This window comes from Pseudophryne corroboree, chromosome 1 (genome assembly GCF_028390025.1).
Source record: "Pseudophryne corroboree isolate aPseCor3 chromosome 1, aPseCor3.hap2, whole genome shotgun sequence".
Lineage (NCBI taxonomy): Eukaryota > Metazoa > Chordata > Amphibia > Anura > Myobatrachidae > Pseudophryne > Pseudophryne corroboree.
In genome coordinates, this window is record NC_086444.1 from 454,442,534 (window position 1) to 454,467,169 (window position 24,636).

The window sequence follows — 24,636 nt, forward strand, 5'->3', positions numbered from 1 at the left end:
GCTGCAGTTAGAAGGCGTAAGTTACTCCACTGATTTTCTTTTATCATCTTTTGGTTGATGGCTGGGGTCTGCCGGACATAGACATGATGGCTTCTCGGCACAGCCACCAGCTGCTGAGGTACTGTTCCCGAACCAGGGATCCCAGGGCTTTCCTGGTGGTGGCATGGACATTTCCTCCCCTGTATGTCTTTCCTCCAGTTGCGTTGCTCCTGAGTGTTCTTTGCAAATTCAAACTGGAATCCGGCACGATGATCCAGGTAGCCCCGGATTGGCCGCGACGGTTGTGGTATGCCGATCTTCAGAGTCTCTCCATCGACGCTCCTCTGCATATCCTTCCCTGGCCGGATCTTATGCTTCAGGCCATGTGCCTCCGTCAAGATCTGGTATGCCTTGCTTTGACGGGGTGGCTTTTGAGACATCCATCCTGAGGGCAAAAGGGTTTTCCAGGAAGGTCATTCGCACCATGCTTAATGCCCAGAAGCCTACTTTGGCTAGAATTTATCACCATGTTTGGTGTTCTAACTTTGCATGGTGTTCGACCAGGGGTCTCAACCCCAGGTCTTTCTATCTTTTGCAGGTCCTTTCTTTTCTACAGGCAGGCCTGGATTTGGGCATCAGGCTCTCTTCCTTGAAAGTACAGGTCTTTGCCCTTTCTGTGTTGCTTCAGAGACAGATTTCACTCTCACAAGATGTTAAGACTTTTTTCAGTGAGTCCTCCGCATTCAGCCGCCATTTGTCCCTCCGGTGGCTCCATGGAACCTGTCCTTGGTTCACCGAGTGCTTCAGTCCATCCCCTACGAACCTTTGACCACTGTGGATATGCGTTGGCTCACATGGAAAACTTTTTGCTTGCTATTGCGTCAGCCCAGTGGGTATCTGACCTGAGCGTGTTATCTTGTCGCTTTCCCTTCCTCATCTTTCACACAGATTGGGCTGTTCTCTGGACATGGGCGGGTCATTCCGAGTTGATCGCTAGCTGAAAATGTTCGCTGCGCAGCGTTGATGCAAAAAAACGGCACTTCTGCGCATGCGTATGCGGCGCAATGCGCACTCGTGACGTACTTTCACAACTGCCGATGTAGTTTCACACACGGTCTAGCGAAGATTTTCAGTCGCACTGCTGGCCGCAGAGTGATTGACAGGAAGGGGGCGTTTCTGGGTGTCAACTGACCGTTTTCAGGGAGTGATCGAAAAAACGGAGGCGTGTCCAGAAAAACGCAGGTGTGGCTGGGCGAACGCAGGGCGTGTTTGTGACGTCAAATCCGGAACTAAACAGTCTGAAGTGATCGCAAGCTAGGAGCAGGTCTGGAGCTACTCCGAAACTGCACAATTTTTTTTTGTAGTCGCTGTGCGATCCTTTCGTTCGCACTTCTGCTAAGCTAAGATACACTCCCAGAGGGCGGCGGATTAGCGTTTGCATGGCTGCTAAAAACAGCTAGCGAGCGATCAACTCGGAATGACCCCCATGGTTGGGCTATCTGCACAAAGTTGTATCGCGGTTCCACATCAATCAGAAGATTGAGTTACCAGCTTACGATTATCCAAGCTCTTCTCTAGATGAAGCTTCTCTGAATCTTCACATTTATGTGGACTAGACCAGAGATCTGCATAAGTCGGTTTCTCTGTTTGTCTAATATGATTTCCACAAACAGGGCTGGTTCGCCTCCAAACAAACCTTGGCCAGGTGGCTCAGCTTGGGGCACAGTACGCCCACCCTGATGCACCTGGCTTGCGCGGGTTCATTCCTTTACCAGTTTTCTGAAAGCTTTTTCTGAGGTTGTGTGTCTGCGTGTGTGCTGATCTTCTTTCTCCCTCTCCTCCTTGCTCCTGCTGTGGGCTTGCTATCCAAACTGGTTTGGTGGTGGCTGGGGTTGGGGTATAATACCGGAACCGGTGAAACTGGAAAGATCTATTTAAAAAAAAACAGGATTTATGTTCTTACCTGTTTTCTTTGAGTCAATAGGGGGCACAAGGACACTGGGTCTAGCCTGGAGAGATTAGAGTCTGGGCACCAAACAGTTACTAAATTTTTCTCTGCGGGCCCAGACTCCCTCTCCAGGTAATCCTTTATTCACCTGCTTTCTTCCCACTGAATTCCAGTCTTTTCCATTATGCTTATTAATATATATCTCTTACTTTTTCAGAGGAGATGAATAGCACTCTAGAACGTTTGCATAAAGTAGAGAAGCAGATGAAAATTGACTTACTGCAATCTGAACAGTGAGTACTATAACATTTATATGCATGGTCTGACTTTATTAATCTTTTTAGCATATTTATTTTTTATATCCCAGTTTCTCAGATTTATGCTCAAGATCACTGAAATATAGAAACCAGTTTGCATGTCTGCAGTCATATACAGTGGGGCAAAAAAGTATTTGGACAGCCACCGATTGTGCAAGTTGACCCACTTAAAAAGATGAGAGAGGTCTGTAATTTCCATCATAGGTACACTACAACTGTTAGAGACAGAATCTGAAAAAAAAAACTAGGAAATCACATTGTATGATTTTTTTTTTTTTTAAACAATCTATGTTTTATTGAGACAATTTCAGCATAACAAAATAGCAATATGTCGTCATTACAGAAAACATGTAGTCAACAGTGTCACAAACCGATCTCTCACCTCTGCGGGTTCTGGGGTCCATCCGTTGACAGTGCGGTTGCTCGCGGTGCTGTGCGGCCGTGTGGGGACGCGGCGTGGTCAGTGGCACAGGTGATGCAGGATCTGGGAGCTGGGAGTGCGTGGGCTAAATGGCCAAAGGCACCGCTGTGTGTCTGCAGTATAGGAGGCGGCCATGTTGGAGACCAAATGAGCACTAAGAGCACTTGTGAAACACCTGTGGGTAAGTGTTAGCCAATCCCGTGCTTGTGCTGCCTTTAAGTAGGCTGGGATTATGTTACTCTGAGCCAGTGCTTTGTTGTATCTACTCTATGCCCTAGCTCTGTGCTCTCTCCGTGCATTCCCGTGGTCCAGATATCGCCTCCGCTCCCAGAGGTCTGCCTGCAGCCTTCACTGCTAAAGATCCACCAGCTCCCTGCTGTGCTGTCAGTCAATCACTCTCCCAGTGGCAAACAAGTGGATTTCCAGAGTCTTGTGAGAGGTTACCCTGTCTGCCTGCTTCAATCACACAGACTTTGGAGGATTCTACTAACATCAGCTGTTCGTTTATTCTGCTCTAAACTTAACCCATTCATCACCATTGTCGTCTGCTGCAGTTTCACAGTGCTGTGTTATCTTCAGAACTCGCAAGTAACCCATTTCAGTATTGTATTTTCTTTGTTGCTGCAATCAAGGACAATTCTTCACAACCTCTCAGTTTAATCTCTAAGCTTCAGTACAAGTCTCTACAGTTACTCATTTATGTCTGCATTATCCAGTTAAACACTCTTTACAGTCTGGCATCAAATATTGTTTCTCTGACGTCCTAGTGGATGCTGGGAACTCCGTAAGGACCATGGGGAATAGCGGCTCCGCAGGAGACTGGGCACAAAAGTAAAGCTTTAGGACTACCTGGTGTGCACTGGCTCCTCCCCCTATGACCCTCCTCCAAGCCTCAGTTAGATTTTTGTGCCCGGCCGAGAAGGGTGCATTCTAGGAGGCTCTCCTGAGTTTCTTAGTAAAAGTTTAGTTTTAGGTTTTTTATTTTCAGTAAGACCTGCTGGCAACAGGCTCACTGCATCGAGGGACTAAGGGGAGAAGAAGCGAACCTGCCTGCTTGCAGCCAGCTTGGGCTTCTTGGCTACTGGACACCATTAGCTCCAGAGGGACCGAACACAGGCCCAGCCTCGGAGTCCGGTCTCAGAGCCGCGCCGCCGGCCCCCTTACAGAGCCAGAAGCAAGAAGAGGTCCGGAAAATCGGCGGCAGAAGACATCAGTCTTCACCAAGGTAGCGCACAGCACTGCAGCTGTGCGCCATTGCTCCTCAGGCACACTTCACACTCCGGTCACTGAGGGTGCAGGGCGCTGGGGGGGGGGCGCCCTGAGCAGCAATAGAAACACCTTGGCTGGCGAAAATACATCACATATAACCCCCAGGGCTATATGGATGTATTTTAACCCCTGCCAGAATACAGCAAAAAGCGGGAGAAAAGTCCGCCGAGAAGGGGGCGGAGCCTATCTCCTCAGCACACGGGCGCCATTTTCCCTCACAGCTTCGCTGGAAGGACGTCTCCCTGACTCTCCCCTGCAGTCCTGCACTACAGAAAAGGGTAAAACAAGAGAGGGGGGCACTAATTAGGCGCAGTATAAATAAAACAGCAGCTATAAGGGGAAAAACACTTCTATAAGGTTATCCCTGTATATATATAGCGCTCTGGTGTGTGCTGGCATACTCTCCCTCTGTCTCCCCAAAGGGATAGTGGGGTCCTGTCCTCTATCAGAGCATTCCCTGTGTGTATGCTGTGTGTCGGTACGATTGTGTCGACATGTATGAGGAGGAAAATGGTGTGGAGGCGGAGCAATTGCCTGTAATGGAGATGTCACCCCCTAGGGAGTCGACACCTGAGTGGCTGAGCTTATGGAAGGAATTACGTGACAGTGTCAGCTCTTTACAAAAGACGGTTGATGACATGAGACAGCCGGCTACTCAGCTCGTGCCTGTCTAGGCGTCTCAAAAGCCATCAGGGGCTCTAAAACGCCCGTTACCTCAGATGGCAGATACAGACGCCGACACGGATACTGACTCCAGTGTCGACGATGAAGAGACGAATGTGACTTCCAAATAGGGCCACACGTTACATGATTGATGCTATGAAAAATGTTTTACATATTTCTGATAATACAAGTACCACTAAAAAGGGTATTATGTTTGGTGAGAAAAAACTGCCTGTAGTTTTTCCTGCATCTGAGGAATTAAATGAAGTGTGTGATGAAGCGTGGGTTTCCCCCGATAAAAAACTGATAATTCCTAAAAGGTTATTAGCATCATACCCCTTCCCGCCAGAGGATAGGGCACGTTGGGAAACACCCCCTAAGGTGGATAAAGCGCTCACACGTTTGTCAAAACAGGTGGCACTACCGTCTCCTGATAGGGCCGCCCTTTAGGAACCTGCTGACAGAAAGCAGGAGAATATCCTAAAATGTATATACACTCACACGGGTGTTATACTGCAACCAGCAATCGCCTCAGCCTGGATGTGCAGTGCTGGGGTGGCTTGGTCGGATTCCCTGACTGACAATATTGATACCCTGGATAGGGACAGTATATTACTGACTATAGAGCATTTCAAAGATGCATTTCTATATATGCGGGATGCACAGAGGGATATTTGCCGACTGGCATCAAGAGTAAGTGCGCTGTCCATTTCTGCCAGAAGAGGGTTATGGACGAGGCAGTGGTCAGGTGATGCTGATTCCAAAAGGCATATGGAAGTATTGCCTTACAAAGGGGAGGCGTTATTTGGGGTAGGTCTATCAGACCTGGTGGCCACGGCAACTGCTGGGAAATCCACATTTTTACCCCAGGTAGCCTCTCAACATAAGAAGACGCCGTATTATCAGGCGCAGTCCTTTCGGCCCCATAAGGGCAAGCGGGCAAAAGGCTCCTCATTTCTGCCCCGTGGCAGAGGGAGAGGAAAAAGGCTGCAGCAAACAGCCAGTTCCCAGGAACAGACGCCCTCTCCCGTTTCTGCCAAGTCCTCAGCATGACGCTGGGGCTTTACAAGCGGACTCAGGCACTCGCCTAAAGTCTGCTTTACCGATTTCCCCCCCTCGACAGGGAGGCGGTATTGGAAGCCATTCACAAGCTGTATTCCCAGCAGGTGATAATCAAGATACCCCTCCTGCAACAGGGACAGGGGTATTATTCCACGCTGTTTGTGGTACCGAAGCCGGACGGCTCGGTGAGACCTATTTTAAATCTGAAATCCTTGAACACTTACATACACAGGTTCAAATTCAAGATGGAGTCACTCAGAGCGGTGATTGCGAACTTGGAAGAAGGAGATTATATGGTGTCTTTGGACATCAAGGAGGCTTACCTCCATGTCCCAATTTACCCTTCTCACCAAGGATACCTCAGGTTTGTGGTACAGAACTGTCACTATCAGTTTCAGACGCTGCCGTTTGGTTTGTCCACGGCACCCCGGGTCTTTACCAAGGTAATGGCCGAAAAGATGATACTCCTTCGAAGGAAGGGAGTTTTAGTTATCCCGTACTTGGACGATCTCCTGATAAGGGCAAGATCCAGGGAACAATTGGTAGTCGGGGTAGCACTATCTCAAGTAGTGTTGCGGCAGCACGGTTGGATTCTCAATATTCCAAAATCGCAGCTGATCCCGACGACACGTCTTCTATTCCTAGGGATGATCCTGGACACAGTCCAGAAAAAGGTGTTTCTCCCGGAGGAGAAAGCCAGGGAGTTATCCGAACTAGTCAGAAACCTCCTAAAACCAGGCCAAGTGTCAGTGCATCAATGCACAAGGGTCCTGGGAAAAATGGTGGTTTCCTACGAAGCAATCCCTTTCGGCAGATTCCACGCAAGAACTTTCCAGTGGGACCTGCTGGACAAATGGTCCGGATCGCATCTTCAGATGCATCAGCGGATAACCCTGTCACCAAAGACAAGGGTGTCTCTCCTGTGGTGGTTGCAGAGTGCTCATCTTCTAGAGGGCCGCAGATTCGGCATTCAGGACTGGGTCCTGGTGACCACGGATGCCAGCCTGCGAGGCTGGGGAGCAGTCACACAGGGAAGAAATTTCCAGGGCTTGTGGTCAAGCCAGGAGACATCACTTCACATAAATATCCTGGAGCTGAGGGCCATTTACAATACCCTAAGCCAAGCAAGACCTCTGCTTTAAGGTCAGCCGGTGCTGATCCAGTCGGACAACATCACGGCAGTCGCCCACATGAACAGACAGGGCGGCACAAGAAGCAGGAGGGCAATGGCAGAAGCTGCAAGGATTCTTCGCTGGGCGGAAAATCATGTGATAGCACTGTCAGCAGTGTTCATTCCGGGAGTGGACAACTGGGAAGCAGACTTCCTCAGCAGGCACGACCTCCACCCGGGAGAGTGGGGACTTCACCCAGAAGTCTTCCACATGATTGTAAACCGTTGGAAAAAACCAAAGGTGGACATGATGGCGCCCCGCCTCAACAAAAAATTGGACAGGTATTGCGCCAGGTCAAGGGACCCTCAGGCAATAGCTGTGGACGCTCTGGTAACACCATGGGTGTACCAGTCAGTGTATGTGTTTCCCTCCTCTGCCTCTCATACCCAAGGTACTGAGAATTATAAGACGGAGAGGAGTAAGAACTATACTCGGGGCTCCGGATTGGCCAAGAAGGACTTGGTACCCGGAACTTCAAGAGATGCTCACAGAGGACCCGTGGCCTCTACCTCTAAGAAGGGACCTGATCCAGCAAGGACCCTATCTGTTCCAAGACTTACCGCGGCTGCGTTTGACGGCATGGCGTTTGAACGCCGGATCCTGAAGGAAAAAGGCATTCCGGAAGAAGTCATTCCTACCCTGATCAAAGCCAGGAAGGATGTGACCGCAAAGCATTATCACCGCATTTGGCGGAAATATGTTGCGTGGTGCGAGGCCAGGAAGGCCCCAACGGAGGAATTTCAACTGGGTCGATTCCTGCATTTCCTGCAAACAGGAGTGTCTATGGGCCTAAAATTAGGATCCATTAAGGTTCAGATTTCGGCCCTGTCGATTTTCTTCCAGAAAGAACTGGCTTCAGTTCCTGAAGTTTCAGACGTTGTCAAGGGGGTGCTGCATATACAGCCTCCTTTTGTGCCTCCAGTGGCACCTTGGGATCTCAATGTAGTTTTGGGGTTCCTAAAATCACATTGGTTTGAACCGCTTAAATCTGTGGATTTGAAATATCTCACATGGAAAGTGGTCATGCTGTTGGCCCTGGCTTCGGCCAGGCGCGTGTCAGAATTGGCGGCTTTATCTTATAAAAGCCCTTACCTGTTTTTTCATACGGACAGGGCAGAATTGAGGACTCGTCCACAATTTCTCCCTAAGGTGGTTTCAGCGTTTCACCTGAACCAGCCTATTGTGGTACCTGCGGCTACTAGGGACTTGGAGGACTCCAAGTTGCTGGACGTTGTCAGGGCCCTGAAAATATATGTTTCCAGGACGGCTGGAGTCAGAAAATCTGACTCCCTGTTTATCCTGTATGCACCCAACAAGCTGGGTGCTCCTGCTTCTAAGCAGACTATTGCTCGTTGGATTTGTAGTACAATTCAGCTTGCACATTCTGTGGCAGGCCTGCCACAGCCAAAATCTGTAAAAGCCCATTCCACAAGGAAGGGGGCTCATCTTGGGCGGCTGCCCGAGGGGTCTCGGCTTTACAACTTTGCCGAGCAGCTACTTGGTCAGGGGCAAACACGTTTGCTAAATTCTACAAATTTGATACTCTGGCTGAGGAGGACCTGGAGTTCTCTCATTCGGTGCTGCAGAGTCATCCGCACTCTCCCGCCCGTTTGGGAGCTTTGGTATAATCCCCATGGTCCTTACGGAGTTCCCAGCATCCACTAGGACGTCAGAGAAAATAAGAATTTACTTACCGATAATTCTATTTCTCGTAGTCCGTAGTGGATGCTGGGCGCCCATCCCAAGTGCGGATTGTCTGCAATACTTGTACATAGTTATTGTTAACTAAATCGGGTTATTGTTGTTGTGAGCCATCTTTCCAGAGGCTCCTCTGTTATCATGCTGTTAACTGGGTTCAGATCACAAGTTGTACGGTGTGATTGGTGTGGCTGGTATGAGTCTTACCCGGGATTCAAAATCCTTCCTTATTGTGTACGCTCGTCCGGGCACAGTATCCTAACTGAGGCTTGGAGGAGGGTCATAGGGGGAGGAGCCAGTGCACACCAGGTAGTCCTAAAGCTTTACTTTTGTGCCCAGTCTCCTGCGGAGCCGCTATTCCCCATGGTCCTTACGGAGTTCCCAGCATCCACTACGGACTACGAGAAATAGAATTATCGGTAAGTAAATTCTTATTTTCTTTTGGACAATTCATCATTCATTCACAAGCCTGTTTAAAACTCAGTTCTATGAACATTTCCTCAATGTATCTTTAAGACTGTTCCTGCTTATCATTCTACCACTCTATGCAATACGTCAGTTTATATATGGTGATTAATAATTTGTCATTTAACCCCTTACTGGAATTGTTGCCTTTAATAAATATATGAAACGGAACTTTCTTCGTCCTCCCTGCTTTCATCATACCCCAGCACCTACACCTTTGGTTGGTCCAGGGTTAACGGATTCACAAAAACACTCGGCCCTGACAAACAGTATAGGACAGGACATCTGGAAATCGGGGAAAAAGTACATGTAATGATGCAGAAAAGACATTCAACGCATTCGTACATTGACCATTGCATATATAGAAAGAAAAATACACCTGTCCTTATCAATATACCAATAAAAACAAGAATATAAAAGTAAAGAAGAAAGAGGAAAAGATCCAGAGAAGAAGGAAGGGATTAAGGTTGATATTCCGTGAATTTCAATACTTAAGGTGTGGAAGGGACGGCATAAGTAGTATAGGTGTGTGATTCTTTAAAGGTTAGCCAGCTAAACCATGTGGACGTATATTTGGGGTTTGGAAGTTTCAAGGACTGGTTAAGTTCTTCCATACTCATATAATAATCCATCCTCTGGAACCAACGAGAGATAGAAGGACATGAATGGGATTTCCAATAGCATGGTATAGTTGCCCTGGCAGCATTCATTAGGTGTCTAAGCAGTGAGTACTTATAAATTGACAGAGGGATATCCATCAAGTTGAACAGCCAAAATTCAGGTGTGAAAGGTAAGGATAAGCTAGTCAAATCACTTGTTACCTTGTGGACAGTCTGCCAAAAAACTATCAATATCGGGCACTCCCACCAAATATGAAGGGGTGTACCTCTAGCCTGTTTGCAACGCCAGCAGGTGTCAGGCACAGATGGGAACATTTTATGTAGCTGCAATGGGCATCTATACCATCTAGCCAGAATTTTGTATTGAGTTGCCAGCACTTGGAGCGAGGAAGAGCTGGCAAAAGTGTATGTGTAAATACGGGCCCATTGGTCTTCCTCTAGATCTCTGCCTAGGTCCCTCTGCCAGGCTAACACATAGGACGGCAGTTGAGAACAGGCACCAGCAGAGCACAATTGATATAATTGGGAGATCAGGTGTTGCGGAGGTGCGTCAGTCAGACATAGCAGTTCAAACTTAGTAGGAGACCTACGAGATGTACCAGCCGACAGAGAGGCTGCATAATGTCGGGCCTGAAGATAGAACCAAAAGGAGCGGGCAGGAATATCATGGTCTTTTTGGAGTTCTGCAAAAGCCCGCACCCCACCATCAGAGAGCAAGTGAGATATTCGGGTGATACCTGCTGACATCCAGCATGTTATCCCATTTGTCGAGCAACCAGGGAGAAAGTCAGGGTTCTCAAATAGAGGGGTAGGGAGCGAAATACCCGGGCTAAAAAATGGAAGTTGTCTATACTTTTTCCACGTTTGTAGTGTGGGCGTCAGTGTAGCCGAAGGCATTGTTTAATCCAAGGAAGGACGTGAGATGGAGTATCATTTGCGTAGTTTACTATCAATGGCCATTGCTTTGAGACAGGTAATCTGGACATCTCGACAATCCTGGCTAGATGAGTGGCATGGTAGTATGTTAAAAAATGAGGTAACTGAAGGCCCCCCTAGAACGGCTCAGTATTAGTGTGGATTGTGGAATCCGAGGTCTAACAGAACCCCATATAAACCCCCATATAAATCTTAGTGTTAAACGTTGTAGCTCTTTAAAGAATGACATAGGTATAGCAATGGGCAAGGTTTGAAATAGATACAAAATTTTGGGCAGGATATTCATTTTAATTGTGTTAAGTTTACCCAGCCAGGACATCTTCAAAGATGACCACTTCAAAAAGTCTCTTTTAATGTGTAGGAGCAATGGAGGAAAGTTGAGTTGATAAAGTTGCGAGACGTCTGGGGAGAGGATAATTCCCAAGTATTTAAGATGGGACTTGTGCCAAGAAAAGGGAAAAGAACTTTGAAGGCCTGAGACCACTGATGGAGGAGATGATATGTTCAGGGCAATCGATTTTGAATAGTTTATCTTAAAGTTGGAGACTTGGCTGAACCTATCAAATTCACGCATCAGGGCAGGAAGGGAAGTCACAGGCGAGGAGATAGTGGCGAGAAGATCGTCTGCGAACAACGCTAGTTTGAATACATGACGACCCAGCGATATACCTTTAATATCATTGTTTGCTCGTATAGCTCTCGCCAATGCGCACCCCTGTCTCGTACCGTTTTTGATTAAAAAAGGATCAGAGAGGGCCCCATTGACTCGTACTCGAGCAGAAGGGGATTGGTAGAGAGCTAAAATGCGGTGAAGGCAGAAAGGTCCTAAACCCAAACGTCGGAGAAGGCCTTCCATGAACCGCCAATCCTGTCAAAAGCCTTTTCCGCGTCTGTAGAGAGTAGAATTGTGTGGGTACCATGCATAGTTACATGGTGGATAAGATCTATGATTTTAGTGGTATTGTCCTTTGCTTCCCGTCCTTGAACAAAACCAACCTGATTGCCATGTATCAAACTTGGGAGAAGATGGCCCAACCAATTAGCAAGCATTTTTGCGTAGAGTTTTATGTCATTATTTAACAGGGAGATCGGCCTGTAACTAAAGAGGGGTCCTTACCTTCTTTAGGGATCACAGTGATATGTGCCTCAAGACAATGTGAGGAAAAAGCAGTATCTTTAGAGATTGTGTTGCAGGCTCGCAGGAAAAGGGGCATGAGGTGGGCTCGGAATGACTTGTAGTATGCCACTGGGAATCCATCTGGGCCCGGGCTTTTCCCGATAGGTGTGGAAGACAGGGCAAAGTCCAATTCTTCTATGGTGAACGGTTGTGCGAGAAAGGCTATGTCCTCATCATGAAGTCTAGGAAACGCAACCGAAGAGAGATAACTGTCAACCGCCCTTGAGGGTGAAGGTACTGTAGTCGGAGTTTGGGTTCTCCTCAAGTTATAAAGATCAGTGTAATAGTCTTGAAACGCTGCCGCAATCTGTGGAAAGGAATGTACTGTGGTCCCACCCGGGACCTTTACTGAGCGAACATATGTCTGTGATCTTTGGGCTCTCAGTGCTCTAGCCAACATAGAGCCAGGTTTATCCCCCCATTGGTAGAATTTATGACGGCTTTTACGTAGGGCCCATTTAGTTTTGTCTTGGAGAAGCTTATTAAGAGCTGCTCTAGTTTCAGTGCGTTCCCGCAACACAACCTCATTTAGTGAAGACTTATGGTGTGTCTCCAGCTGTTGGATGCGAGCCAGTAACTGTCTACGTTGGGATTCTCTCTCCTTCTTTAACTGGGACCCCAGTTGAATACACTTACCCCGCAACACACATTTAGGCGCCTCCCGGACCGCAACAGCAGAAGTATCAGGGATATCATTCCAAGAAATATAATCTAGTATAGCGTGAGAAAGTTCCGCAGTGATATGCGGATCATGCAGAAGAAACTCATTAAACCGCCATGTCCACGGTCTAGGGGGCGCATCAGGGGGAGTTATGGTCGCATAAATTGGGGGCGTGGTCTGACCATGTGATTTTGCCAATATGAGTGTCAGAAAAAAGTTGCAGGTTTCTATGGTCTATTAGAAAATAGTCGATACGTGTATAAACCGAATGGGGTGGGGAAAAATAAGTGTAGTCCCTGACAGCGGGGTGTTGGATCCTCCAGACGTCTACCAATTGATGTTCATGTAATGTCTGGCGTATTTTACGATGGTCCTTCGTTAAGATATGGAAGGACCCAGAGGAACAATCCAACAGGGGCTCAAGAGACCAATTAAAGTCGCCACCTATAACCAGACAACCCTCTCTCAGTGAGTCTACCAGACGGGATATTTTCAGGAAGAACTGTTTTTGTTTTGTGTTAGGGAAGTACACATTAACAAATGTAAACAGTTGATTAAATATTTTGCATTTCAACAGCTGGCATCTACCTTCAATCAGTACGTGGTGCGAAATTTCCGTTACCGGAAGTCTACGGGAAAGCAATATCGCTGTTCCCAAAGATTTACCCAGGGAAATACATGGGGATAGTAGTGGTTACCGAGTCGAGGAGCAGCAGACTGTTTGAAATGTGTTTCTTGTAGGAACGCTACACTCACTCTCTCTGTGTGAAGTTCTCGTAACAGAGTGGATCGTTTTTCAGGTATATTAAGGCCCTTCACATTAAAGGAGCATAGTTTGACAGTCATTGAGCCAGATGGCGCCATGGGAAAAGAAAATACACAAGCATAGCAAATAGGAAACAACACCGAACCACGGCAAAGTAAGAGGAGTAGACAACCTCAATGTGAGATACATGGGAGTAAAGAGTGGAGAAAAAGAAGAGAAAAAGGGAGTAAAAACAGGAAACAAGATGAAACGGTAAAGCGTATATAACGATAGGAGAAGAGAAAGAATAGTGAAAATACTGAACATAAAAATACAATGTTGTGCTAGCCAGCACAAAGGAAGATAGTCCGCTGTTGGAGCATGTGGGGCGTAACCATCGCCCCATGCTCGGATTGCGGAACAGCCCAACTGGGGAAGGGCAGCCGCAGCCTCTACCGGGAACCGATATGCACAGCTCAGTGAGAATACAGCTTGTCAAAGTGTAAAGTGAAGAAACCCTACATATGCAAACATTAAGAAACGGTACATGGCACATTAAATTGAAAACACAAGAAATAACATCAAGGCTAGAAAGAAGTCCCAAAGGACAGTTGATCAGGGAAGAAGCAAACCATAACGCAATTAAAACTTGAACAGGGAAGCAGGTAGATTTTTATACTTCAGGGTTACATATAACAACATTATAATCATGAATCAAACATTATGAATGTATACGTATCTGTAGTGTCGTGAGTGGCACCTCAGGCCAAGTTTGTAAGGATCATGTCCGTCGAGACAGTCCATCAATTGACTGAGGAAGGAGGGCCCCTGCTCGCTGAAGAGGGGTTCCCCCTCCGTCTCGTCACAGGAGTCCAAGGCGGTCTCAGAGCGGGCAGAGTCGGAGGCTCAAAGCGAGTATGAAGCATGGTCCAATCTTCTAGATGCGGTTTAGGTATAGAGAGAGCGAGACAGAACTGTTCAAGGTCACTAGGTGACTGTAAGACCAGTTGGCGGCCTTCGTGGGAGGCTTGTATGTTCAAAGGGAAACCCCAACGAAACCGAATGTTCTTTTTCCGGAGAGCGTCCGTGAGGGGTTTTAACAAGCGCCTCTGTTGGAGGGTGTGCCATGAGAGGTCTGGGAATATTTGGATCTTGGTTTCATTGTATTCAGTCTCGTCGAGTTTACGGGCCTTGCCGAGAATGTCCTCTTTAACATGGTGGTAATGGAGGCGACAGATAACATCTCTGGGTGCCTCAGATGGAAGTCCCTTCGGGCGTAGTGCGCAATGTGCCCTATCAAACTGGATCGTGTTGTCTGGAGGAGCATCGGTAATCTCATTGAAGATCTTAGTAAGAGTATCGGCAATATGTGGCCCTTGTACATCCTCAGGAAGAGCACGCACGCGGAGGTTGTTCCGCATTGCCCTATTATCCAGGTCATCAAGACGGCGTTGCATGGCCCGCAGTTCTTGTGCATGTAGTGAGACCGATTCTCGGAGCTGTCTGTGAGAAGAGTCGAGTTCTTCTAAATGGTCCTCTGCATCCAAGACTCGGTTGGACATGTGTGAGAGTTCTGTCTTAAGTGTAGAGATCTCCACTTTGATGGCGGCATTTATCTTCTTCTCCAATTCTACAAAGTCCTGTTTCGTGGGGAGATCGTCTTTGGTAGGAAGAGAGCGGAGGTGAGATAAAATATCCGCCATGGTAGGCTCCACAATAGCAACTGGGCTACGGGGGGCCTGCGACGCCATAGCCGTATTTACTGACAGAGGAGAAGTAGACGCGTAATCAGCGTCTGACGGACTCGTGGCTGTCTCAGGAGTTAGATATCTGTATAAACTGGATTGAGCAGGGGAGGTAGCGGCATGCTTGGAGCCAGACGGCTGCTTTCCCTTTTTGGTTCTTCCCATTAAAGTAGTAGAATGTAGAGGGGCGTCTTAGAGGTCATGTGATGTAGCTTCACGGAATGTGCGCAATGTAGGTATCAGCATAATCATACAGAGTGAGTTCCCAGGTGTCAGCCAGCGGCAGCCATCCCCATAATCTCAGGGTGGGGTAGGACGGAGGGACATGGCCTGCTCAAGCACCCGCCCTTCAAAGCATTCGTATAGGAGAAATGTTCGACAAGAATATAGCCATAGAGGAGGTGGAGCTATATCGCATCAGAAGGCTCCTGCAGCATCGCAATATTTCCTTCTTGTTAGAAACTGGGAGCATACTGAGGACACCGCCATAGCGGGATAAACAGGGAATTTACATCCAGAAAATCAGCGCCTGGAGGATATATGTAGTATACGAATTGCCGCATCCGCCCCCTGCGGGTGTCTAAGAGGCAGAGCAGGGCGACCAACCACAGAGGACCCGGGTCAGCCGACAGCCTCCATCTGGCAGAGGACCACCTTATGGGAGAGTTGTAAAGGGGCCCATGGCTACAGAGGGACTAGCTAAAGGGGTCACCTCAATATAGCAAAGTACCTCAACCTAGTAGCAGGCAGAGTCCTGGAGTGTATAGCTGATCAGGGTGACAGAAGTCCACAGCAGCCCTCAGGGACCAGCAGGGAGGGAAGATGAACAGGGGCTGCAATTATATTTATTTTTATATATTGGAGGCTTCCTGCATGGTGGAGGAGCAGCCTGGCCAGGAGGTAATGTGGGAAGCAGAGAGCCCCAATATGGCCGCCGCCGAGCAGGGATCCGGAGGGCTGAGCCGCAGCAGGAGCCTCCAAGCTGCGGAGAGCAGTGCCCGGGGGAGCTGATGTGGCACACAGAGGGCAGGTAGCGCCGGGGCTTTCGGGGGGGCAGGAGGTCCGGCCGGCTCTCCGTCTCACCGCAGACCCACAGCAGTCTCTCCGGAGGTCCGCGGCAGACGGCCCCGAAATCCAGGTCCCGGCGCCCGCACACGGACAGGCCACAACCTGCGGGAATGCGGAGTGCGCTCCCCGGCTCCGTAGCACCAGCCGGGCAGGCACCCAAAAAAGGTACAGGAGGGAGGCAGGAAGCTAAAAACAGGGAAAAGGGAGCTTCGGGGAAGTAATTAAATAATATAAAGAATAAGAGGGTCAGGAGCTGGGAAGAAGCACGTCTCTCCTCCACAGATGCTAGGCCACGCCCCCACATTGTATGATTTTTAAACAATTTATTTGTATAATCTTGCGGAAAATAAATATTTGGACAATCAAAAAGTTTAACTCAATACTTTGTAATATAATCTCGATTGGCAATTACAGAGGTCAAACGTTTCCTCTAGTTCTTGACCAGGTTTGCACACACTGTAGCAGGTATTTTGGCCCACTCTTCCATGCAGATCTTCTCTAGATCTGTCATGTTTTGGGGCTGTCGCCGGGCAACACGGACTTTCAACTCCCTCCACAGATTTTCTATTGGGTTGAGGTCTGGAGACTGGCTAGGCCACTCCAGGACCTTGAAATGCTTCTTACAGAGCCACTCCTTAGTTACCTGGGCAGTGTGTTTGAGGTCATTGTCATGCTGAAAGACCCAGTCACGTTCCACCTTCAATGCTCTTACTGAGGGAAGGAGGTTTTTGCCCAAAATCTCACGATACATGGCCCCATTCATCCTCTCCTTAATCCACCCCCATGCTTCACAGTGGGTATGGTGTTCTTGGGATACCATTCATCATTATTCTCCCTCCAAACACGGCGAGTGGAGTTTATACCGTGTAGTTCTGGGTTGAATCCTCACCGTTCTCAAGATCATTGATACCCCACAAGGTGAGATCTTGCATGGAGCCCCAGGTCGAGGGAGATTGTCAGTGATCTTGTATTTCTTCCATTTTTTAATAATTGTGCCAACAGTTGATCTCTTCTCACCAAGCTGCTTGCCTATTGTCGAGTAGCTCATCCCAGCCTTGTGCAGCTCTACAATTTTGTCCCTGGTGTCCTTAGACAGCTCTCTGGTCTTGACCATGGTGGAGAGGTAGCAGTCTGACTGATGGAGGGTGTTGACAGGTGTCTTTTATACAGATAACCAGTTCAAACAGGTGCCATTAATACAGGTAACAAGTGGAGGATAGAAGAGCTTCGTAAAGAAGAAGTAACAGGTCTGTGAGAGCCAGAAATCTTGCTGCTTGGTAGGTGTCCAAATATATATTTTCCATAAGAATATACAAGTAAATTGTTTAAATTTCATACAATGTGATTTCCTGGTTTTTTTTTTTGTTTTTTTTTTCTCTTCAGATTCTGTCTCTCACAGTTGAAGTGTACCTATGATGGAAATTACAGACCTCTCTCATCTTTTTAAGTGGGTCAGCTTGCACAATCGGTGGCTGTCCAAATACTTTTTTGCCCCACTGTAATTGCCAAGCTATGGTCTCATCAGAGATTCTGTTTTTCCCATTATTTATTTTTAAATTTATACATACAGGGCTTGGTTCAGAGCTGCACACAATGCAGATGTTCATAGAGTGGACTACTGCTCATGCACGGCCTGATGACTGAAGAGTTAGTGGTATAGAGGTCATGTATCTCCATCACAACTTTGGGGTAACAACCCCTATATTAAGCAATTTACTTTTCACCTACTGAGTAATTGTATACAAACCATTGATTCAGTTGTAAAGATTTTTTTTGTTTGCTAGTTTTTTTTATTTGGTACAGTACTGCATTAAAGTGGTGGGCTCTATACTGTCCACTGTCCAAACAGTACTATTTCTGGAATGAATTCGTCTGGAATTTCGGCCCACTCTAATGAGAGGCTGGATGCTTATTTTCTCTGTATTTTTCAATTCTTGTTTTTTTTTCAACAAGGAACACTCACCGCTTATGGATGGAATCTTCCATCTATTTGCTAGCAGTATATTTACAGAGGTACACCAATTAGTGGTTATGGCTGATGTGTGTATTTGCTGCTGGAAGGATCAGGAACTGTATCACAAATGTCACAATTGCTGTGTTCTAGGATGGTAAAGTGTTGTTGCACAAATCAACAACATTTACTTATCTCCACCATCAGCGCAGCATAAAATAATATTGAAAATCCTTGTGGTGTTAGATTACTTTGCCCCAGACATGAAAAATTCTGCAATCCAGCATATCTGTGTAGCTGGTGCTGCGTAGCATTCCAGCATTTCTTGTATAGCTAGTGTTGCTCCGCATTCCAGCATTTCCTGTATAGCTGGTGCTGCTCCTCATTCCAGCATTTCCCTCTGTAGCTGGTGCTGCTCCGCATTCCAGCATAATCTGCTATCAGGGTTTAGCCCAGTACATCTGGTATTCCAGGTTTCTCTAACGTCCTAAGTGGATGCTGGGGACTCCGTAAGGACCATGGGGAATAGCGGCTCCGCAGGAGACTGGGCACATCTAAAGAAAGCTTTAGGACTATCTGGTGTGCACTGGCTCCTCCCCCTATGACCCTCCTCCAAGCCTCAGTTAGATCTCTGTGCCCGAACGAGAAGGGTGCACACTAGGGGCTCTCCTGAGCTTCTTAGTGAAAGTTTTAGTTTAGGTTTTTTATTTTCAGTGAGACCTGCTGGCAACAGGCTCACTGCATCGAGGGACTAAGGGTAGAAGAAGCGAACTCACCTGCGTGCAGAGTGGATTGGGCTTCTTAGGCTACTGGACATTAGCTCCAGAGGGACGATCACAGGCCCAGCCTGGATGGGTCCCGGAGCCGCGCCGCCGGCCCCCTTACAGAGCCAGAAGGCAGAAGAGGTCCGGAAAATCGGCGGCAGAAGACGTCCTGTCTTCAACAAGGTAGCGCACAGCACTGCAGCTGTGCGCCATTGCTCTCAGCACACTTCACACTCCGGTCACTGAGGGTGCAGGGCACTGGGGGGGGGCGCCCTGAGAAGCAATAAAAAAAAAAAAAACACCTTGGATGGCAAAAAATGCATCACATATAGCTCCTGGGCTATATGGATGCATTTAACCCCTGCCAGAATACATAGAAAAACGGGAGATAAGGCCGCCGATAAGGGGGCGGAGCCTATCTCCTCAGCACACTGGCGCCATTTTCCCTCACAGCTCCGTTGGAGGGAAGCTCCCTGTCTCTCCCCTGCAGTCACTACACTACAGAAAGGGTTAAAAAAGAGAGGGGGGGCACTAATTACGCGCAGTATTAAACATACAGCAGCTATAAAGGGAAAAACACTTATATAAGGTTATCCCTGTATATATATAGCGCTCTGGTGTGTGCTGGCAAACTCTCCCTCTGTCTCCCCAAAGGGCTAGTGGGGTCCTGTCCTCTATCAGAGCATTCCCTGTGTGTGTGCTGTATGTCGGTACGTTTGTGTCGACATGTATGAGGAGAAAAATGATGTGGAGACGGAGCAGATTGCCTGTAATAGTGATGTCACCCCCTAGGGGGTCGACACCTGAGTGGATGAACTGTTGGAAGGAATACGTGACAGTGTCAGCTCTGTATAAAAGACAGTGGTTGACATGAGACAGCCGGCTACTCAGCTTGTGCCTGTCCAGACGTCTCATAGGCCGTCAGGGGCTCTAAAGCGCCCGTTACCTCAGATGGCAGATATAGACGCCGACACGGATACTGACTCCAGTGTCGACGGTGAAGAGACAAATGTGACTTCCAGTGGGGCCACACGTTACATGATTGAGGCAATGAAAAATGTTTTACACATTTCTGATAATACGAGTACCACCAAAAAGGGGTATTATGTTCGGTGAGGAAAAACTACCTGTAGTTTTCCTGAATCTGAGAAATTAATTGAGGTGTGTGATGATGCGTGGTTTTCCCCCGATAACAACTGATAATTTCTAAAATGTTATTGGCATTATATCCTTTCCCGCCAGAGGTTAGGGTGCGTTGGGAAACACCCCCTAGGGTGGATAAAGCGCTCACACGCTTGTAAGGGCTCTACCCTCTCCTGAGATGGCCGCCCTTAAGGATCCTGCTGATAGAAAGCAGGAGGGTATCCTAAAATGTATTTACACACATACTGGTGTTATACTGCGACCAGCAATCGCCTCAGCCTGGATGTGCAGTGCTGGCTTGGCGTGGTCGGATTCCCTGACTGAAAATATTGATACCCTAGATAGGGACAGTATATTTTTGCCTATAGAGCATTTAAAAGATGCATTTCTATATATGCGTGATGCACAGCGGAATATTTGCCGACTGGCATCAAGTTTAAGTGCGTTGTCCATTTCTACCAGTAGAGGGTTATGGACACGTCAGTGGTCAGGTGATGCGTATTCCAAACGGCATTTGGAAGTATTGCCTTATTAAGGGGAGGAGTTATTTGGGGTCGGTCTTTCAGACCTGGTGGCCACGGCAACAGCTGGGAAATCCACGTTTGTACCCCAGGTCGCCTCTCAACATGAGAAGACGCCGTATTATCAGGCGCAGTCTTTTCGTGGACAAGCGGGCAAAAGGTTCCTCATTTCTGCCCCGTGACAGAGGGAGAGGAAAAAGGCTGCAGAAATCAGCCAGTTCCCAGGAACAGAAACCCTCTCCCGCCTCTGCCAAGCCCTCAGTATGACGCTGGGGCTTTACAAGCAGAATCAGGCACGGTGGGGGGCCCGTCTCAATGAATTTCAGCGCGCAGTGGGCTCACTCGCAAGTAGACCCCTGGATCCTTCAGGTGATATCTCAGGGGTACAAATTAGAATTCGAGACGTCTCCCCCTCGCCGTTTCCTAAAGTCGGCTTTATTGATGTCTCCTTCTGACAGGGAGACAGTTTTGGAAGCCATTCACAAGCTGTATTCCCAGCAGGTGATAATCAAGATACCCCTCCTGCAACAGGGAACGGGGTATTATTCCACACTGTTGTGGTACCGAAGCCGGACGGCTCGGTGAGACCGATTCTAAATCTAAAATCTTTGAACACTTACATACAGAGGTTCAAATTCAAGATTGAGTCACTCAGAGCAGTGATTGCGAACCTGGAAGAAGGGGACTACATGGTGTCTCGGGACATCAAGGATGCTTACCTTCATGTCAAAATTTACCCTTCTCACCAAGGGTACCTCAGGTTTATGGTACAGAACTGTCACTATCAGTTCAGACGCTGCCGTATGGATGGTCCACGGCACCCCGAGTCTTTACCAAGGTAATGGCCGAAATGATGATATTCCTTCGAAGGAAGGGAATTTTAGTTATCCCTTACTTGGACGATTCCCTGATAAGGGTAAGATCCAGGGAACAGTTGGAGGTCGGTGTAGCACTATCTCAGGTAGTGTTGCGGCAGCACGATTGGATTCTCAATATTCCAAAATCGCAGCTGGTTCCGACGACTTGTCTTCTGTTCCTAGGGATGATCCTGGACACAGTCCAGAAAAAGGTGTTTCTCCCGGAGGAGAAAGCCAGGGAGTTATCCGAGCTAGTCAGGAACCTCCTAAAACCGAGCCAAGTCTCAGTACACAAGGGTTCTGGGTAAAATGGTGGCTTCCTACGAAGCAATCCCATTCGGCAGATTCCACGCAAGAACTTTCCAGTGGGACCTGCTGGACAAATGGTCCGGGTCGCATCTTCAGATGCATCAGCGGATAACCCTGTCACCAAGGACAAGGGTGTCCCTCCGGTGGTGGTTGCAGAGTGCTCATCTTCTAGAGGGCCGCAGATTCGGCATTCAGTACTGGGTCCTGATGACCACGGATGCCAGCCTGCGAGGCTGGGGAGCAGTCACACAGGGAAGGAATATCCAGGGCTTATGGTCAAGCCTGGAGACATCACTTCACATAAATATCCTGAAGCTAAGGGCCATTTACAATGCTCTAAGCTTAGCAAGACCTCTGCTTCAAGGTCAGCCGGTGTTGATCCAGTTGGACAACATCACGGCAGTCACCCACGTAAACAGACAGGGTGGCACAAGAAGCAGGAGGGCAATGGCAGAAGCTGCAAGGATTCTTCGCTGGGCGGAAAATCATGTGATAGCACTGTCAGCAGTATTCATTCCGGGAGTGGACAACTGGGAAGCAGACTTCCTCAGCACGACCTCCACCCGGGAGAGTGGAGACTTCACCCAGAAGTCTTCCACATGATTATAAACCGTCGGGAAAAACTCGACAGGTATTGCGCCAGGTCAAGGGACCCTCAGGCAATAGCTGTAGACGCTCTGGTAACACCGTGGGTGTACCAGTCAGTGTATGTGTTCCCTCCTCTGCCTCTCATACCCAAGGTACTGAGATTGATAAGATGGAGAGGAGTAAGCACTATATTCGTGGCTCCGGATTGGCCAAGAAGGACTTGGTAACCGGAACTTCAAGAGATGCTCACGGAGGATCCGTGGCCTCTACCTCTAAGAAGGGACCTGCTCCAGCAAGGACCCTGTCTGTTCCAAGACTTACCGCGGCTGCGTTTGACAGCATGGCGGTTGAACGCCGGATCCTGAAGGAAAAAAGGCATTCCGGATGAAGTCATCCCTATCCTGATCAAAGCCAGGAAGGATGTAACCGCAAAACATTATCACCGCATTTGGCGAAAATATGTTGCGTGGTGCGAGGCCAGTAAGGCCCGACGGAGGAATTTCAACTGGGTCGATTCCTACATTTCCTGCAAACAGGAGTGTCTATGGGCCTGAAATTGGGGTCCATTAAGGTTAAAATTTCGGCCCTGTCAATTTTCTTCCAAAAAGAACTAGCTTCAGTCCCTGAAGTTCAGACGTTTGTAAAAGGGTTACTGCATATACAGCCTCCTTTTGTGCCTTCAGTGGCACTTTGGGATCTCAATGTAGTTTTTTGGGTTCCAAAAGTCACATTGGTTTGAACCACTTAAATCTGTGGAGTTAAAATATCTCACATGGAAAGTGGTCATGCTGTTGGCCCTGGCCTGGGCCAGGCGGTGTCAGAATTGGCGGCTTTATCCTGTAAAAGCCCTTATCTGATTTTCCATTCGGACAGGGCGGAATTGAGGACTCGTCCTCAGTTTCTCCCTAAGGTGGTTTCAGCGTTTCACCTGAACCAACCTATTGTGGTGCCTGTGGCTACTAGGGACTTGGAGGACTCCAAGTTGCTAGACGTTGTCAGGGCCCTGAAAATATATGTTTCCAGGACGGCTGGAGTCAGGAAAACTGACTCGCTGTTTATCCTGTATGCACCCAACAAGCTGGGTGCTCCTGCTTCTAAGCAGACTATTGCTCGTTGGATTTGTAGTACAATTCAGCTTGCACATTCTGTGGCAGGCCTGCCACAGCCAAAAATCTGTAAATGCCCACTCCACAAGGAAGGTGGGCTCATCTTGGGCGGCTGCCCGAGGGGTCTCGGCTTTACAACTTTGCCGAGCAGCTACTTGGTCAGGAGCAAATACGTTTGTAAAATTCTACAAAATTGATACCCTGGCTGAGGAGGACCTGGAGTTCTCTCATTTGGTGCTGCAAAGTAATCCGCACTCTCCCGCCCGTTTGGGAGCTTTGGTATAATCCCCATGGTCCTTACGGAGTCCCCAGCATCCACTTAGGACGTTAGAGAAAATAAGAATTTACTTACCGATAATTCTATTTCTCGTAGTCCGTAGTGGATGCTGGGCGCCCATCCCAAGTGCGGATTGTCTGCAATACTGGTACATAGTTATTGTTACCAAAAAAATCGGGTTATTGCTGTAGTGAGCCATCTTTTCTAGAGGCTCCTCTGTTATCATGCTGTTAACTGGGTTCAGATCACAAGTTGTACAGTGTGATTGGTGTGGCTGGTATGAGTCTTACCCGGGATTCAAAATCCTTCCTTATTGTGTACGCTCGTCCGGGCACAGTATCCTAACTGAGGCTTGGAGGGGGGTCATAGGGGGAGGAGCCAGTGCACACCAGATAGTCCTAAAGCTTTCTTTAGATGTGCCCAGTCTCCTGCGGAGCCGCTATTCCCCATGGTCCTTACGGAGTCCCCAGCATCCACTACGGACTACGAGAAATAGAATTATCGGTAAGTAAATTCTTATTTTCTCTTACGTCCTAGAGGATGCTGGGGTCCACATTAGTACCATGGGGTATAGACGGGTCCACCAGGAGCCATTGGCACTTTAAGAGTTTGAGAGTGTGGGCTGGCTCCTCACTCTATGCCTCTCCTACAAGACTCAGTTTAGAAAATGTGCCCGGAGGAGCCGGTCACAGGTAGGGGAGCTCTACAGAGCTTTTCTGGAAAAGTTTATTTTTAGAGTATATTTTTTTACAGGGAGGCTGCTGGCAACAGCCTCCCTGCAGCGAGGGACTAAGGGGGGGAGCAGTGTCCACCCTGCGGGGTCTGAGCCACTGTCTCCGCTGACTGGACACTGAGCTCCAGAGGGGTCGGATCGTTTCCCGCCAAAGGGGACCGCTCGCCCCAGCACCATGCCGCCAACCCCTTACAGAGCTGAAGATGTGGTGAGTGAGACACTGACCCCCTAGCAAGCGGGGGGCCGGTGTGAAGATGGCGGCAGCGGGGAGGGAGCTCAGTATTAACTGCGCTCCTGTGAAGGCTCAGCGGCACATGGTGCGGCGCTGTAAGGGGCGCCCTGGGCCAGCGCTTACCCCCTACAGTGGTCCTGAAGCCTGTTGGGGTCCGCGGATCTCAGCCAGCACATTTTCCTCAGGCCAGTATAATCTATGAAGAGCGG

At 48.3% G+C, this 24,636-nt stretch overlaps 1 protein-coding gene across 4 annotated transcripts in view; it reads left to right on the forward strand.

The window, feature by feature from the left end:
- Positions 1–24,636, forward strand: part of REC8 (REC8 meiotic recombination protein) — a 295,804-nt gene that overhangs the window by 66,875 nt on the left and 204,293 nt on the right. For all 4 annotated transcript variants that reach the window (XM_063913650.1, XM_063913647.1, XM_063913648.1 and 1 more), the window contains one exon: positions 2,145–2,220. In XM_063913650.1, the coding sequence (XP_063769720.1) occupies positions 2,145–2,220 (76 nt within the window). The remainder of the gene's footprint in view (positions 1–2,144; positions 2,221–24,636) is intronic.